This window comes from Mustela putorius, unplaced genomic scaffold (genome assembly GCF_011764305.1).
Source record: "Mustela putorius furo isolate JIRA1106 unplaced genomic scaffold, ASM1176430v1.1 tig00000135_pilon_pilon_pilon, whole genome shotgun sequence".
Taxonomy (NCBI): domain Eukaryota; kingdom Metazoa; phylum Chordata; class Mammalia; order Carnivora; family Mustelidae; genus Mustela; species Mustela putorius.
The window spans coordinates 6,511,582-6,530,514 of record NW_025421292.1 but is presented as its reverse complement, the minus strand read 5'-3'; the positions used below and the strand labels follow the sequence as shown (position 1 = coordinate 6,530,514).

General features: G+C 39.3%; 1 protein-coding gene across 3 annotated transcripts in view; it reads left to right on the top strand.

Moving 5' to 3' along the window:
- The window catches only part of KCNQ5 (potassium voltage-gated channel subfamily Q member 5), a 553,330-nt gene that overhangs the window by 430,935 nt on the left and 103,462 nt on the right, over nucleotides 1–18,933 (top strand). For all 3 annotated transcript variants that reach the window (XM_045074791.1, XM_045074792.1, XM_045074793.1), the window contains exon 4: nucleotides 18,434–18,609. In XM_045074791.1, coding sequence (XP_044930726.1) covers nucleotides 18,434–18,609 — 176 coding nt within the window. The remainder of the gene's footprint in view (nucleotides 1–18,433; nucleotides 18,610–18,933) is intronic.

Genomic DNA, 18,933 nt, shown 5'->3' with positions numbered 1-18,933 from the left:
TCAGTTCCCTACTTTAATTTGGTCATGTGAATGTGGTGACATTTTTTTTTAAAGTGCGTATTTTGCCTGCTTGTATTCGTAGACAAGGCTCTTCTATTCCCATGCTGCCTTTTTCTCAATATTTTTACTCCTGCCTTTTGCAAAACGTTTTAAATATTTGATTTTAGCCCCTACCACAGACTCCAAATCTGTGTCTGGAATTTGGAGATCAAAGTGCTGTAGCTAATCCCCAGGACATTTGCCATCGTGTGACTTAAGAATTCATCTCTTATCAAGTTTCTGTGGTTTTCTGGAGTATTTACCGGTCATAATGTTAAAATGTGCACATCTGAAACTATTTTTGACTTACATTTTCTTGATACTTCTCCACAGTTGGTTTGTGGGAAAATATCCTGCTCCTGAATGGTATCGAACTCTGTCAAATCCTCTCCAGCCTCTTTATAAATAAAGGATTCCTAGGTTATAGCATCACATGTTTTCAATAAACTCTGTTTTATTTTTAAACAGAGCATGTCTTATTCAAAAAGCTCATCACGGTAAGGAAGGAATTGATAATGAAAAGAAAGTGAGTCCAAAGTGGGGTTTTCCCTCAGTGTTAGGATTTGTTAGGAGGCAATATGTTTTGCAATCTGAGCTGCAGCTTCCAGAGGTGGTCGCTGCGAATTCCAATTCTGTCTCTGGAAGTAACATTGTATTATCTTTTATGAGCCTCTCTGGAACTCTATTTCTTTCCTTTTAAGCTTGGATAAGAACTGCAATATACTTTGTAAGGTTCATAACCAGTAACACATAAAAGCAAATGTGGAATTTTGAAGTTCTTAAAACTTCTTGTGTGGTGCCAATGAAGGCAAATTTGGCAAGGATTTTATAATTAAAGATGGAACTTGGACATGTAATTACACAAGATCTATTCGGTTAAGAGCTCCTTTATAGATACAGATAGATGGACATCATAGATCTGTAGATGGCACCAATTAGGATTTTCAAAATTATATTGAGATTCAGGTGTCTAGTTGTGGCAGGTAGTTACTCAAATTCACTCCTTTAAAGCACTATGTTTTCATTCTTCACAGAAGGAAAAGTCCATTTTCACACCCCAGTGTTTATCCCTAAGGATTATCCAGAAGCCTAAACTTTATCCATTTCTTATTTCTAAAAATAACAGATTGTGCATTGAAAAAGATTAAGAGAGCCAGGTGTACCAGGTAATTCTCAATTTCCCCAGATAATTTTTAGAATGAATTGCCATCCATAGGTGTCTTTTGCTTAGTGACATTTTAGCTGAAATGGCATCTCCATCTGCAAAATCCAAATAGCAAGGTCTATTCAAAGAACTTCCTGAAGATATTCTTTCAAAAACTTTTAGTAGTAGGTGATGATTAATCACACCTGCTTGTCATCTGGAAATAGGGTATCAAGTTTCTGGAGAAAAGATTACAAATCCCAATACTAGCCATAACTGGCTGCCAAGATTCAGAGTCCGTATCATTCAACTGCTTAGAGTAAGTGCAAAAAGGGAGCATTGAAAGCTAGGATTTTGTTTTTACTCAATCAATTTAAACTGCAGTGGCATTGTTTGACTGATGTGTAAACATTCAGGTTAGGAAACTGAAAGAGCTACCTTAGCATTGGATTTCATCATAGAATGTTAGGGGGTTTCCAGCAGCAGTTTCAACTTTGATCATTCACTGGTGGGGATCCAAATCTTTTTTTAGACTTGTAGCCAAATCCTGGTGTGGTGCTCTGTTGAATTGAAACTGACTGCTGGTTGGGCATTTGGTATGCATGAGAGTAGGTACTAGGAGAACATTTTAAACATCTGAGGATATCAGCGTGGGGAAACTGCTGCTTCTAAAAGCCTTTCTCGTACTTCTGGTATCAAGGAACATAAGATAAAGCCATGGTGTCATTGCCCTAAAACGTTTTGAACATCCAGAAGTACACGTGACTCTTCATCTTTTGATTTATTAAGAGCTGATGGGATCGCACCTAGGTAATTTACTCAGGTTACTATGACGTGCCTTAAATAGGCTGTGTTTGCCTCCTACTCACTACAGTGGTTCTCAGAGGACAAATGCTTCTTTTTTTTTTTTTTTTTTTTTTTTGATTTTATTTATTTATTTGTAAGAGAGAGAGAGCGAGTACAGGCAGACATTTCTTGTTTACCTCCTGTCAGAGTCAGAGGGAGAAGCAGGCTCCCTGCGGAGCAAGGAGCCCGATGTGGGACTCGATCCCAGGACGCTAGGATCATGACCTGAGCCGAAGGCAGCTGCTTAACCAACTGAGCCACCCAGGCGTCCCAGGACAAATGCTTCTTTCCTGTTTTATAAATAACAGAAACACAGCTTCCTTACCTCCTCCAATCTGTACCTCATATATGAAATTAAATATTTGTAGTCACACTCTGAAGCAAAGTCTCAGTATATTACTAATATTGGAGATTAGTCCTATAGCATGAAACACATGCGTGTGTGTACATGTGCTCATGCACGCGTGCACGCACGAGCACACACACACACCTACTGCCTGACTCTGCAGCCTTGACCTCTCTCTCTGAACTCTAGCCTCATCTGCTGTCTACCAGATGTCTAGAAGGCATCTCAAAATTAACAAGGCCGAAACTGAACTGCCCATTTTACCCCTCAAATGGGCATCATTTCTGTTTTCCTACCCCAACCACAGGATTTCCCCATCTCAATAAATAGCACTTCATTAACTCAGTCACTCTGGCCGAAAACCCAAAAGTCACCCTCAGCCTCCCTTCTTTGTGTCACACCCCACCACCAACCCTTCAGCAAGTCTTGATATCCCTGTCTTCACAGCATGTCCCAAATTCAACTCCTTCTCAGCTCCTCCTCACTGAACCTTGCTTTTCTAAAACTGCCCTCCCTTTTGTCCAGACCATCATGTGGCTTATTAACTGGACTCTTACTTCCACTCTTGCCGTCCAGCCCCGTCTTGTTCTGTTTCCCAAAGGCAGCCGGAACAATCTTGTAGAATACAAATGGGATCCTGCATTCTTCTGCCCCGAACCCATTCCCAACTCTAAGGATGTGTAAAGCTCTTGCCAAGGCCACCATGATCTGGCCAGGGCCCTCTCCCTTCCTCACTCCACTCAGACTAAGTTGACCTTTCTCTCTCCCCCTGAATCCAGGAACCGTGCTTCTGCCTCATGGTCTTTATATTTTTCTCCCTGGAGTGCTTCCTCCTGGATAAGGTCACGATCAGCGCTTCACTTCTTTAGATCAGGGCTTGAACGTCATCTCCTCAGAGCAGTCTTCCCTAGCCATCCCATCTGAAAGAGCCCTCCCTCTCCTCTATGTCTCCATCCCCTGCTCTGCTTTTTTTGTTTCTCGAGACACTTTGTTACTATCTGGCTTTGTATTCTGTACTTATTTACTTGCCTAATGGCCGTCTACCCCAATAGAACATAAGCTCCTTGAAGGCAGAAAAACCTTCTGTTTCATTCACTGCTCTATCTCCAGAGCACAGCTTATAGCCGTCATGCAATAAAAATTATTTGTTGAATCAACTAGTACATGGATGAAATAACTGTTTAACTATGAGAAAAATTACTATGAGAAAAATAATTTACCAAACAGTCCCACTCCTGCATCACCAGCCACCGTTTAATGTCCCAACAAAGAATGTACCACTTAGAATTATAGAAACTTGGAGTTACAAAGTTCCCTGGCCACTTCTCACTTCAATGCATCTCCCTTTGAAGATATGGAAACCAGCCTCAAGAGAGAAGGGGTGACAAAACTAATTAATGGCAGAACTGATGGTTGAACTAGGTATAGATCACTTTTCGTGATGCTTTCACACTTTGTTCCGCACATCTCTGTTCCATTTGAGAGGTTAGAATGTTGTGTACATAGGCAAATAAATAGAACCACATATTTTAATTCTTCCTTGTCTTGCTGCTCTATTGGCAATATTAGCATCTGGCATATGATATCTATAAGGCACTAAGAAATTACAAATTCATGCAGAAATGGTCCCACATGGATAGGACAGGTTGACCATTCTGTTATATTCTGCTATCTGGTTGGGACAAGCTAAAACATACAAGATCATTCATTATACGATTTGTGTTAAATTTATCTGAATGCCAACTGTTTGCAAGTCATTATATTCCCCATTCTTTTTTTTTTTTTTAGATTTTATTTATTTATTTATTTATTTTTTATTTGGAAGAGAGAGAGAGAGAGCAAGAGAGGGAACACAAGCAGGGGGAGAGGGAGAGGGAGAAGCAGGCTTCACATAGAGCAGGGAGCCAGATGTGGGGCTCGATCCCAGAACCCTGGGATCACAATCTGAGCAGAAGGCAGACGCTTAACAATTGAGCCACACAGGTGCCCCAATATTCCCTGTTCTTAATAACACTACTTCTTTGAATTTCATATGTAGGCCTTGGTTGGGTGCCTACATCTCTCTTTACTGGTGTCTTACTAGAGAAAAGTTATCAAAACAAAAGCATGGAACAAAATGTAAGCAGTTTGTAATAAGACATACATGCATTTGATACTTGGCTCCATTTACAAGCTAAATGATCTTGGATAAGATTCTTGAACTCTCTTAGGAACAATTTATGATCTGTGAAAGTATGTATGTGTATATAAAATACTTTTCTTTCACTTTTTTTAAAGATTTTATTTATTTATTTGACAGACAGAGACCACAAGTAGGCAGAGAGATAGGCAGAGAGAGAGAGGAAGGGAAGCAGGCTCCCCACTGAGCAGAGAGCCCAAGGTGGGGATCCATCCCCAGACCCTGGGATCATGAACTGAGTTGAAGGCAGAGGCTTTACTGAGCCACATGGGCGCCCCTAAAATAATTTTCTTTTAAAGTAAGGATCTAACATTGTGTCAGACACATAAAGGCAGATTCAGAGACTTATGTATATTATCTCATTTAATCTTCACAACAGCCATGTGAGGAAAATGGTTCTGGTCCTTGTTTACAGGTGAAGACTCCAAGCTTCAGCAAGACTAATAGACTTGAGGTTACACAGCTAGGAAAGGACAGAAACAGGAATACCTGGGCTCTCTCACACAAAGTTCACACTTACAACCTCTGTGCCTCCTTGGAGAGCCATTATAGAGAAGGGCTGGAATAGATTCTGTGTACTGCGCACCACACATAGCCCCATGTCAGTAAATGCTGCCCTTTTCCCTTCTCTTTCCTGCCACTGATAAGTTACCTGGTCAATGTGCTGACCTTCCTGTGCCATAGCTTCTTCTTTTAAACAAATAGTTCTCCTTTTCTCATTACAAAAACAATGCATGCTTATTCTAGAGTATTGGGGAAAAAGAGATATGTATGAAGAAACTAAATTTTACACATAATCCTACCACCCAAAGATAATCCTTGCTAGCATGCAGGCATGGGTACTTACAGTATTTATTTTGATATATACTGTAAGAGCACAAAATCCTTTGAAGGCAAAATTGGAATCATCTATGTATCCTACTATGTAATCACTTATTTACAAAATGATATATTGGAGAAGACATTTTCTCATCTAATAAATATTCTTCTAACACATGATGTTTTGTGATTACATAGTTATCCATGATACTACTACTAATAATAATAATAAATTAGATAAAATGTATTATGTGTTGGGGCGCCTGGGTGGCTCAGTGGGTTGAGGCCTCTGCCTTCAGCTCAGGTCATGATCTCAGGGTCCTGGGATCGAGCCCTGCATCAGGCTCTCTGCAGAGAGCCTGCTTCCTCCTCTCTCTGTCTCTGCCTGCCTCTCTGCCTATTTGTGATCTCTGTCTGTCAAATAAACAAATAAAAAATATTTTTAAAAAATTTATTATGTGTTAGCACTGTACTGAGATCTTTCGAATGCACCGACTTATTTTGCTCTCACAACAACTCTGTGAAATAGGTAATTTTATGATTCTCATTTTGCAGATAAAAAAAACGGAGGCAGAGGGTTGAGTAATTTCACCTGGGTAACCCAGCTGATCAGAAGCAGAGCCAGGACTGGGGCTCAGCCACATGAGTGCATAGGGATTGCTCTGAATAGACAGACCATATCATTTTTGATAAATCCACTTTTATTAGAAATTTGGATTATATCTAATTTTTACATAGTTAATAGTAGTATAATAAGCATTCTTATGCAAACCTGTATTGGTAACCACAATTTTTTCATTAGATAACATTCCTAGAAGCAAAATTACTGAAAAATAACAGGTTATGAGTAGTTAATACTTAGGGCAAATAATGCCAAAATTCTCCCCCCGAAGAGTTATGCCATTTTATTCTAAGACAAAATGTCTATGAAAATGTTTTTCCTCTTTCTCATTGCCGGTATTGACTATTCATTTTATAAACTTTGTCAGTTTAATAGATTAAACTGGGGCCTTGCTACCATTTTAAATTTCAAAGCAAGAACTCAGAGAGAACTTCTTCCCATATGTGTATCGGCCATTTTTACTTCTTCTTAAGGTAAATTTGTATTTGTACCTAATGTCCAATTTTCTACCAAGATATTTTCTTATTCAGTTATTTTTATATTTTAAAGAATATCTTTTTCAGGTTTGTTTCTTTTTTGGATTTCAATCTATGTGGGGCTTTTTTTAACATATGGAATTTTTAACTTTCATATATTCATACCTTAGCTTCTCCACTGCAAAATATGGGCTATTTAGCTGTATTATTCCTAAGGTTCTTGAAATAATAAAATATTCATCGATTTCCTTGCTTACTATAAGCACATGACCCATCAAATAATCATCCTTCAAATAAGTGCTGAACACTTATGCTATGGTAGGTCCCGAGCTAGGTGCTGAGCTTACAAGGACAAATAAGTGTTTTCGCGTGCTTTCAGTTTCTTAGAGTTCCTGGAAAAGACTAGCATGTAAACAGGCCACTGCTATGAAGGATAGGAAGGGCTCAGGGTAGTATGTGTCAGAGCTCTGAGCACTAATAGTGTGAAAGCAGCTTTCGGGGTGTGTGGGGGGTTGCTCTCCAGGCAGAGCGGGAGCATTTTCTTTTTTTTTAAGATTTTACTTATTTATTTGACAGAGATCACAAGCAGGCAGAGAGGCAGGCAGAGAGAGAGGAGGAAGCAGGCTCCCCGCTGAGCAGAGATCCTGATACGGGGCTCCATCCCAGGACCTTGAGATCATGACCTGAGCCAAAGGCAGAGGCTTTAACCCACTGAGCCGCCCAGGTGCCCCAGTCACTTTAACACTTTAATCTTGCATTAGAATATGAAATAGTTTAGGGGCGCCTGGGTGGCCCAGTCAGTTGGGTCTCCATCTCCTGATTTTGGCTTGGGTCTTCATCTCAAGGTCATGGGATCGAGCCCCACGTGAGGCTGTACACTTAGTGGGGAGTCTGCTTGAGTTTCTCTCTCTTCCTCTCCCTCTGCCTCTCCGACTTGTGCTCTCTTTCTAAAATAAATAAATAAATCTTTTTAAAAAAGAAAAAAAAAGACTTCAAAATAGTTTTGAGGAAGGAAAGACAGAGTTTACTCCTGGCCTAGTTCAGTCCTAAAGACTAGGCCTCTGACCTGCTCCAGGTCGGAGACGGCAAGGATGGCCAGGAGAGAGGCAGCATAGGCCTGAACTAGGGGGGAGACAAGATAAATGGGAAAAGGAAGGTCGAGGTGAGACATATTCTGGAGGCAGAATCTACAGAGCTGAACACCTCAGTGGATATGACATGAGTGAGGCAATAAAGAAGATATGAATCTGTAAGCTTACTACGCCATCTGTATCAGAACTCGGAGTTCTTTTCAACTGATAAATTTATTCTAAAACTTACCTGGAAAAATAAGTAGGTTTAGAATAATTGATAAGTTTTCTTAAAAAAGGAATAACATTGAAGGGATTTTACACTAATGTCTAGTGTCACACTGATATAGGAATAGACAATAAAAGAGGGTAGAACCCAGAAACAGACCTCTCCATGAGCATATGGGGATATTCAGAAAAGGATAGGTTTTTATTTAGGTAATATTGGAAAAATTGACTATTGTATTCAATAAAAAGTAAGATGAGTTCTTTACCTGACCACAGAGACAGACAATTTCCATAGACATTAAAGATTATATAAGTTAGAGTAATGCTGGTTGTTATAGAGACCCTCATATTTCATTAACTTCTCAACATAAAAAAGTTTACTTCTTACTTGTTCAGTGAAGTTCAACTTACTTGTTCATTGAACTAGTTCCTTACTAGTTCAATGAAGGCACTTCTTGTTGGGGGTGGGATGTGTGGTAAAGGCTCTACTCAGGGCACACATTCAGGAACCCAGGGTGACAAAGGCCCTGCGTCTTTAGCATGTGGCTGCTAAGGACATGCGTCATAGCAACACCCAGGGGGCAGAAAGGAAAAGAGAGAGGGCATAAGGCTCTGTGTGTCCCCTCAGCCTGAAAGTAGCACAAGTTATTTCCACTCACCTTCCGTTAGCTAGACTTAGTCCCATCTCCCCACCCAGGGGCAAGCAGACCTGGAGAACGGTGTCCCTGGATGGGATGCCTCTTCCCAGGGATAGTTCTACACCTCCGAAAAGAAGCACGCATCTGTGGCAGACAGCTAGGTGACTTTGTCATGAAGACTATTCTGAATAGTAAAAGTGAGTATGTTAACTACAGGAGCATCTAAATACACCAAAATAAAATGTAAGAAAATACTTTTACACTCTTGGGCAATGTCTTTCTAGATGACTTGACTTCTTCGACTTCTAAATAACATGAAATACAGAATGAGTAAAGAAAAATAAGTGATGTTTTTGCCTATCATGTTGGCAAAGATTACAAATTTAGAATAGTCCATGTAATACCTGAGGAATGCTTAGAACAGTATCTGTCACACAGTAAACCATTACTGTGTTAGTTGTTACTATTGTTGTTATTCTTATTAGCATTACTTTGTATTAACAAGAGACAGAGAAACAATTCCTTTCTTTTTTTTTTAAGTTTTTTTTTATTTACTTGACAGAGAGACACAGCGAGAGAGGGAACACAAGCAGGGGGAGTGGGAGAGAGAGAAGCAGGTCCCACTGTGCAAGGAGTCCAATGCGGGGCTCAATCCCAGGATCCCAGGACCATGACCTGAGCTGAAGGCAGACGCTTAATGCCTGAGCCACCCAAGTTCCCCTGAAAAATAATTGCTTTCCTACATTGTTTATAACAATTGATACCATCCTTTGGAGGGCACTTGGATATCAAAATTCAAAACATGCCAACATTCAACCCAGCAATCTAATTCTCTAGGAATTTATCCTTAACCTACAAAAATATGTGTACTTAACTGTTCATTTCAGCATCGTTTTACAAGCAAAAATTCAAGCAATCTGAAATTCATTAATAGTTGGCTAATTAAATAAATTTCCTTCCTGCCTTATACTACGTATGTCTAGTGTTTTGATATTTTATAGCAGCTACTATTTTATAATTTTAAAACATATATCTTATTTAAATCATCCAAAGTTTAACTTATAAGTGAGGCCACTAAAATTTAGAACAAAAAAAGGTGGTGGAAGAATATTTTATTTGTTGCATTTCTGTTTTTCCCAGAAATAACAAGATGAAATGAGTTTAAAGTGCAAGAGGGAAAATTATGTTAGCTTCCAGGGGAAACTTTCTGAGACTCTAACATAATTTACAAAAACTTAAAAGCCGGAAGTCTCCAGACAGTTTCCAGGAATCAAGATGTACCCCCTTTGTGGTTTATCTTCATAGAATCCATCTATCCTTACAATCACTAGTTTAAAAGTGTTCAACCATGATTTGCTTAATCCATATGATTTAGTTCTTCCCATTATGATTTTAAACTAAGCCAGGTATGGTAAAATACAATTTCTAATAGATGTATTATGCCATGTAATTGTAGCAACAAAATATATCCCCATCAAGTTCAGGTGTTGAGTTCATCTTGCTTTTTTCTTTTAAGTCTTCTTTCAATTCCAGTTAATTCGTACAGTGTTATATTGGTTTCAAGTGTATAATATAGTGATTCAACAATTCCATACATCACACAGTGCTCGTCACAAGTGCACTTCTTTTTTTTTTAAGATATCTTTATTTTCTTCATATTTTTTTTAAAGATTTTTTTTTATTTATTTGACAGACCACAAGTAGGCAGAGAGGCAGGCAGAGAGAGAGAGGAGGAAGCAGGCTCCCCACTGAGCAGAGAGTCTGATGCGGGGCTCGATCCCAGGACCCTGGGATCATGACCTGAGCCGAAGGCAGAGGCTTTAACCCACTGAGCCACCCAGGTGCCCCACAAGTGCACTTCTTAATCTCATCTATTTCCTCCTTGCCCCCACCCACCTCACTCTGGTAACCATCAATTTGTTCTCTATAGTTAAGAATCTGTGTTCTGGTTTATCTGTCTCTCTCTCTCTGTCTCTGTCTCTCTGGTTTGCCCTTTGCTCATTTGTTTTGCTTCTTAAATTTCACATAGGAGTGAAACCAAATGGTATTTGTCTTTCTCTGACTGATTTCACTTAGCATTATACTCTCTGGCTTCATCTAGCTGATGGAGCTAGATCACGTGGTTGATCTTGCTTTAACCCAATCTTTGGGTCCATGTTAGGGTAGCCTTAGATATGAATCCACCTTATAATGAGGGATTTTCAGTATTTCAGTGACTAATCCCTTTTACACAAAGTGCAAGGTGATCAATTTATATTGATTTTGCTGACTAAATAATACTGTGGAGTCTAACAATATACCCTTCTACGGTCCCTGTGTGTCTTAAATTATCATTATACAATATTTACTTCATTAAAATCTTTGCAGTCTCCTCAAATCTCACGAATTCATCCATAAATCATTCTAAGTGATTCACTAAGTATGTGAACCTTCTTCCTAGAACCATATTCCTTTATTTCACATTTCTAAGGGGCTGCTAGTAACCAATAACTATCTTCACTACTTCCCAACTTGTTCACATTTGTTTCCTTTGGGAGAAGTAGATTTTAAGAGCTCAGGATTATGTGCCTTTTTTTCCATGCAATTTAGAGCTCCCCCTTGTTTATTAACAGTTCTATTTCTTCCTCTAGCCCCATTTTCTCTCGATGTATCCATAAAAGTACCATCTGTTTTTAGTATCATTTTCTTTCTGCATTCTGCTGTCTCCTGAATGCTTCATGCGGTAACAATTTATTCCTGCTTTACTATCCATTTGCTCTCACAGCCCACCCTCTTCTCCCTATCCCACTCCACCCACTGTCACCCTGGATTTTCCTCATCCAAGGAATGGTATACCATTATTTTTAAGGGCACAACTTAGGAGCCAAGAAATGACCAGCTCAGCCACTTGGGATATTGGGCCTTGACTAGTTGATCACTGCACATCTTAGCTCTTTGTTTGCAAGAAGCAGATGGTCCTAATATTTTCTAGTTCATAGGAGTAAAGTCATGTACATTGGGGTTTCCCAGGGTGGCACTATAGACATTTGGACTAGGTAATTCTTTTCTCTGGAAACTATTCTGGGCATTGTAGGATGTTTTGCAGCAACCTTTACCACTAGATGCCAGTAGTAACCCCCTTTCCAATTAAGACAACAAAATATGTCTCCAGACATGGCTAGATGTCCCCTGGGAGGCAAAATCATCCCCCACTGACAACACTGATATATTAAGGTATTTAGCACCATGCCTGGTACATGGTAGAGATTTAATATGTATTTGTGACAGGTTGATGATCTAGTGGATTAATGCATATTCATTTCTAATGCAAACATCTAATATAATATTTGACATTTAATTAACTGCTTAATGCATGAATGGATAAACAAACAAATATGAAGCCAATAATCTTTGAGGGTTGTCTATAGTTTCTACCTTATACTAAAATGTGGTACATGCACTTAAGACAAGGCTCCTCTCTTTAAAAAAATTTTTAGATGATTAATTGCACAGCTTAAGTTACTCTGCCCAGTTTTTCTCCAGCCTTATTGAGATACAGTTGACATATAACAATTTAAGGTGTACAATCTATTGATTTGATACACTTGTATATTGCAACTGATCGTTAGCTAACACCTCCATCACATCACACAATTACCGTTTCTTTTTTGTGGTGAAAACATTTAAGATATAGTCTCTTGGCAACTTTCCAGTATATAATACAGTATCATTAATTATAATCACCATCCTGTTACCTTAGATCCCCAGAACTTATTCATCCTATTACTGGAAGCTTATAATCTTTGACCAGCATCCCCAATTTCTCCACCTCACAGCTCCTGCTAATCATAGTTTAGTCTCTGTTTCTAGGAGTCAACTTTTTTATATTTCACAAAGAAGTGATGTAGTCTCTGTTTTTATGAGTTCAACTTTTTTAAAGATTTTTTTTTTTAAATTTGACAGACAGAGATCATAAGTAGGCAGAAAGAGAGGAGGAAGCAGGCTCCCTGCTGAGCAGATAGCCCTATGTTGGGGCTTGATCCCAGGACCCTGGGATTATGACCTGAGCCAAAGGCAGAGGCTTTAATCCACTGAGCCACCCAGACACCCTTGAGTTCAACTTTTTTAGATACCACACATAAGTGTTTCTCCGTCTGGCTCATTTCAGTTAACATGATACCCTCAAGGTTCATCCATGTTGTTGAAAACATTACAATTCTCTTCTTTCTCATGGCTGAAAAATATTCCACTATTTTTAATATTTTGAGGACCCTCCATACTGTTTTCCATAATCAACATACCAATGTACATTCCCACAACAGGGCCCAAGCATTCCCTTTCCTTTACCTCCTCACCAGCATTTGTTATCTCTTGCTTTTTTATAATAGTTATTCTCACAGGGGTGAAGTAGTATCTCACTATGGTTTTGATTTGCATTATCTCATGATTAGTGATGTTGAGCTCCTTTTCATGTATCTGTTGACCATTTGTGGGTCTTGTTCGGAATAAGATCTATTCATTTCCTCTGCCCATTTTTTAAATTGGGTTATTTGTTATTTTACTATTGAGTTGTATGAGTCACTTATATATTTTGAATATTAGCTCCTTATCAGATTAGCAATTTGCAAATATTTTCTCCTATGGTACATTGCCTTTCCATTTTGTTGCTGCTTTCCTTTTCTATACAGAAGCTTTTTGATTTGAGGTGGTCCCACTTGTTCATTTTTGCTTTTGTTGACTTTGTTTTTGGTTTCAAATCCAAAAAACCACTGTCACGATCAATGTCAAGGAACTTACTCGCTCTGTTTCCTTCTAGGATTTTCATGGAGTCAGGTATTACACTTACATCTTTAGTTGATTTTTGTGTATGGTATAAGACAGTGGTCCGGTTTCATTCTTTTGTATGTAGCTATCCAGTTTTCCCAACACATTTATTGATGAGATTATCTTTTCCCCATTGTATATTTCTGGCTCATTTGTCATTAATTGATCATGTATGCATGGGTTTATTTCTAGGCTTTCTATTCTGTTCCATTGATCTATGTGTCTATTTTATGATAATACCATGCAGGTTTGATTATTATAGCTTTGTAATATAGTTTGAAATCAAGGAGCCTGATGCCTCCAGCTTGTTCTTTTTTTCTCAAGATTGCTTTGGCTATTTGGTGTCTTTTGTGGTTCTATATGAATTTTGGAATGGTTTGTTCTATTTCTGTGGAGAATGCCATTGGAATTTTGATAGAGTTTGCACTGAACCTGTACATTGCTTTGAGTAGTGTGGACATTTTAACAATATTCTTCCAATCCATAAGCTTATTTTTCACTTATTTTTCTCTCCTTCATCAGTGTCTTATAGTTGTCACCAAACAGATTTTTCACCCCCTTGGTTAAATTTATTCCTAAGCATTTTATTCTTTTTGATGCTATAGTAAAGAGGATTTTTTTTATTTGTCTTTTTCAGAGATCATTGTTAGTGTATAGAAACACAACTTATTTTTGTATATTGATTTTGTGTGCCACAACTTTACTTAGTTCATTTATTAGTTCCAATAATGTTTTGATGGAATCTTTAGAGTTTTCTGTATATAATATGTCATTTGCAAATAGTGATGGTTTTACTTCTTCCTTTCCAATTTGGATGCCTTTTATTTCTTTTTCTTGCTTAATTGCTCTGGCTAGGACTTTAGATACTATGCTGAATAAAAGTGTCAAGAGTGAGCATCCTTATCTTACTCCTTATTTTAGAAAGAAAGCTTTTATTTTTTATCATTGACTGATGTTAGCTATGGGGTTGTCATATGTGGTAAAATAGGTGATGGGGATGAAGGAGGGCACTTGTGATGACCACAGGGTAATACGTGGAAGTGTTGAATCAGTATATTGTACACCTGAAACTAATATTACACTGTATTTTAACTGGAATTTAAATAAAAGCTTCTTTTAAGTATGCAAATATAATCCTTTGAGAGAAAGACTAAGATGGGCATTTCTGCCCTTTCCTTTTGCACTGAGCCCTCAAGTGGTAGCCACAGTGGTGCTCACACCCATTAAGAACTGCTTCTTTGTTTGCTGTATAGTCTGGTGGATCTTGTAGATGCGATCCCCATTGGCTTTCAGAACAAGCTGTTTGGAAAGCTTGTCCCTCAAGTGGGAGTCTTAAAGTTAGGAGGCTAGATATGGGGTCCAAACCCTTAGCCTCTCAGGGAGAAGCTGGGATGTGGGAGTTACCTCCCATTTGTAGGACACTATGCTACAGGTGAGGTTTAAGGCAAGATTATGTCTCAGCCTTTCCTACCCATTTCAATGTGGGTACTTTCTTATATGCCAGATGCTTAGGAGTCCCTCATATGGTTTCTAGATTTCCTTCACAGGGAATTACTCCACGTGCAAGAGTTTATTCGGTGCATCGTTGGGAGGAAGGAAGCGCAGGAGTCTTTGAAGACTGCCCCTAGCTAATTTTATAAAAAGGAAATCTTAGTGATATTTATGTACTTTAATGGATGATAGCTATGAATTATTATGTTTCAGTAGAATTCAAGATGGAATATTGAAGTGATCCTTTGATTAAAAGTATTTCAGATTTTTTTTTTAAAGATTTTATTTATTTATTTGACAGGAAGATAGAGAGCACAAGTAGGCAGAGCAGCAGGCAGAGGGAGAAGGAGAAACAGGCTCTCCCCTGAGCAGGGAGCCTGATGCAGGCAGGGCTTGCTTGATCCCAGAACCCTGGGATCATGACCTGAGCCGAAGGCAGCCGCTCAACTGACTGAGCCACCCAGGCATCCCAAGAGTATTTCAGATTCTTATTCTAATTCTAGTTATTAAGACACTGGTATGGTCAGAGAACAAAGCTCACACTACCTTGAGTGTTTAATCCAAATCCATTCTATAAATATTTATTGAGTGCTTACCATGTTTCAGGCACTCTTTGAGGTACTTGGGATACAACTATCCAACCTTATAGAGCCGCTATTCTATAACAGACTACAAAAATAATAAATACATATATAAAAACAAAAGAGTAGTCATAACCTCTAAAATATTAGCCTGGGAAATATTCTAGCTGGTACTGACAGCGAAATTCAGTGGAGGACTGAAATCTAACCAGAAACATTTTTGTGACTGCATTCATCATTTGCCATTTGGTCGCTCATCTGTGATTTCATTTTATCAAACTCCCAACTTTCTCGTCTGATCTGAATTACAATGAGGGTGTTAAATCACATCTGTAGTTACCTTTGCATATTTTGTGACTTCAGACACTTAGATTGTGATTCACAGTGTGCGTAATTTTTTAAATTGTCTCAAACAGGCAGTGTTGCTTTTACTTTGTCTCGGTTTTCTCTAATGAACGATCTTCATAGCTTCGTACATTTTGTACTGCAGTCTAACAGCACGGTGGCTGATTCTTTCACATTAATACAGTATGTGCTTTTTGCGCCTCCCTTTTCTCATCTGTAAAATGGGATCTGTAGAAGATCTAAGTAACACAGTTGTTATAAGGATGAAATAATTAACATTCATAAAAAAGACAGAACTAAAGAAAGTGCCAGGCACGCCAATAAGTTTTAAGTGCTGTATTTTCTGCATCCCTATCAGTCATTTGCTTACTTCTCCTATCTCAAATATTTTAACATAGTTAATGGAGTATTGTTCCTTTTTCTTTCCTTTGTACACTTGTAATGAAGCAGGATTACAGTGAGAAATAAAAGCAAATACATATCTAGCAAGACCATATAAGAAATGTCTCTTTGTCTGTAAACTACTTGAGTCGGGAGTAAATCCCTCCAAATGATGCAAACCAAGAGACATTTCACACTTGACTCTTCTCTAAAGTTTTTTTTTTTTTTTCTGATTTCAAAAGACATTTTCATTGTTATAAAATGCCATAGTACAGAAATTAGTAACTTAGTAAAAGTCCCTTTACCCACATACTCACCCCACTCTCTCTACCTCTAGAGAGAATTATAGTAATAATCTGTATATATTCTCACATTATTTTCCTGGTCATTATTTTTTTATTAAAATAAGATCAAAAAATAAAACAAAATAAAATAAGATCATATTGCACATAGAGCTTTGCAACTGTCTTTTTATTCACTTAAAATATGTCTTTGGTGTCTGGGTCAACACATTTAATTCCTTCTCATTTCCAACAGCTGCAGAGAGCTGTTACTTAAGGATGTGCTTGTGGCTCTCTGTGTACCTACCCACAAAGTGGTTAAAGCCCTTCAGCTGACCCTTGTACCGCCAAACATTCCAAGTCCTGACCCAAAAGGGGCACCAGAAGAGCCATTCAATTATCTGCCCTGTCCACCCCTGGAGACCAGCCTTCTCTCAGTCCAGGGAGAAGGGCCGAGCTGGATGACAAATACCCATTCATATGGCAGTTAATCCTGAGGATCACAGAAAAATTATAAACCCAGTGCCCTTGAAGTGGAACTCCTCTCTGGAGTGTGGATGCCCAGTCATGCGCAGCCCACTTGCAGCAGGAGAGAAATTTTATTTGAGGATGTTAAGGCCAAGTTAACTTCTTTTAAAATTGCCATAGGAGGCCATTCATCCCTACTTCACTTCTCCCACTTCAAAGTTTCCCTTCACTCAGATATTTACCCTTGGAGCAATTAAGTCCCCTTTTATCTTTTCTATGCCTTCATTGGCCACTCTGGTTCTCTTTCTTAGCTTACAAAAGAACAGATAGTTTTCAATATGTCTAAGTAAGTCAATATATCTGTCAATTTGTCATATTTCGATATGGCAAATAAGTCAGATGTCAATATGTCAGACATCAAATATCCATTCCCATGCAATGCAAAGTGAGTATAATTAATACTCTATTGTAACAAATGTGCTATTATTTGTGTACCAAACTTATACATTATTGACCGGCCAGGTATAAAGAGATCTTAGAGTATCCAACTCAGCTGAGGCCTTTGTTAGACAGTATGTGAAGTCGCAGACTCCACAACACAAGGGAATTTTTGGCAGAAAGGAGCTCCAAGCTTCTTTGGCAAGAAAGTAATGAGGGAGCACGAGGCTGGCTGAAGACAAAGCAAAAGCTGGCGCCTTGTACCCCCCCCCTCCATCCGCTTCCCCTCTGTCATATGTGTAGCATCCCTCAGGCAGCCCTGACTGCCATGAGCAATAAGCAAATAGTTAACTTGCAGAGCTCACAATCCTGCTAGACAGGAGTCTCCCTTGGCTTACAAATGTTCTAAATCTCACTAACAAAGACGATTGATAGCAGGATTGTGACACCCCACCAAAAAGTCTCCCAACTATCTTAATGTTAATGGCTGGTCTAAAGACAACATTGATCCAGCAGCAAGGGCAAGGCCTCCTGCAGGCCTGGAACATCCTGGCACCTTGTAGGCCCTCTTTAGCATATGAAAACTCCCGTTGAAACCTCCCTTCCCCTCACCTTCCCCCAACTGCCCCCTAACCTGCCATCCCTCACAACCCAGGGCAGCAGCTCTTCCTGCCCACAGGTCCTGTCCCCATGCTTTAATAAACCACCATTTTGCACCAAAGATGTCTCAAGAATTCTTTCTTGGTCATCGGCTCCGGACCTTAGCCCACCGAACCTCACCTAGGTTCTAGAACTTCATCAAAAGCAAGAAATGTGATTATACCAAACAACACTTCTGTAGCCACACGGGCTAGGATGCCTCTGTGGCGTTCAGCAGGGGATGCTGAGGACGGCAATGCTCATGAAACCAGAGCCCAAATGGCCCTGGTGCTGCCTGGAACACTGAACTTTCCAAAGGCCACTGTCCTTCTAGTTCTTCCAAGCTTCTGTAGCAAATGGTTCACTGTTGCACAGATAAAGCATCGACTAGCCAGAGGGTCAGAACCCAGGCAATACGTGGATCCCGTTCTCTGCTTCGTCACTCTTCAGGTGGCCCGGATCCGCAGTACCTCTCTTCCAGGCTGAGGTTCAAGATCTGTTTGTTTGTACCACAAAGCGAACCTTTCTGAAACACTATTTTGAGCAAAAAAAACTTCCATGTCCGGCTACTTATCGCTATTTCAACCTGTTTCTTTCAGATACCATTGTTCTTATCGCTTCAATAGCAGTTGTTTCTGCAAAAACTCAGGGTAATATTTTTGCCACGTCCGCACTCAGAAGTCTCCGTTTCCTACAGATCCTCCGCATGGTGCGCATGGACCGAAGGGGAGGCACTTGGAAATTACTAGGTTCAGTGGTTTATGCTCACAGCAAGGTAAGATTTGCTTTCTAAATTATAGAACAAGCCTTTGGAAACTTTTTCGTTGATTGCTGTGGAATATGTAATGAACCCATCAAGCAAACTTAGTCATTTCAGAAGCTGGTTAAAGCACAATGTATAATGGATTACTTAAAAGTCATCATTCGGGTTCCAGAGGGAGGGGAATTGGGAGACGGGGCAAAATCGGTGAAAGGGAGAGGGAGAGACGAGGTTGCAGTTATGGAAGGACTAAGTCACAGGAATCAAAGGCTGGGTACAGGGATACTCAGTGATACTATAGCTGTGTTTTGTGGTGACAGAAGGTACCTACGCTTGTGA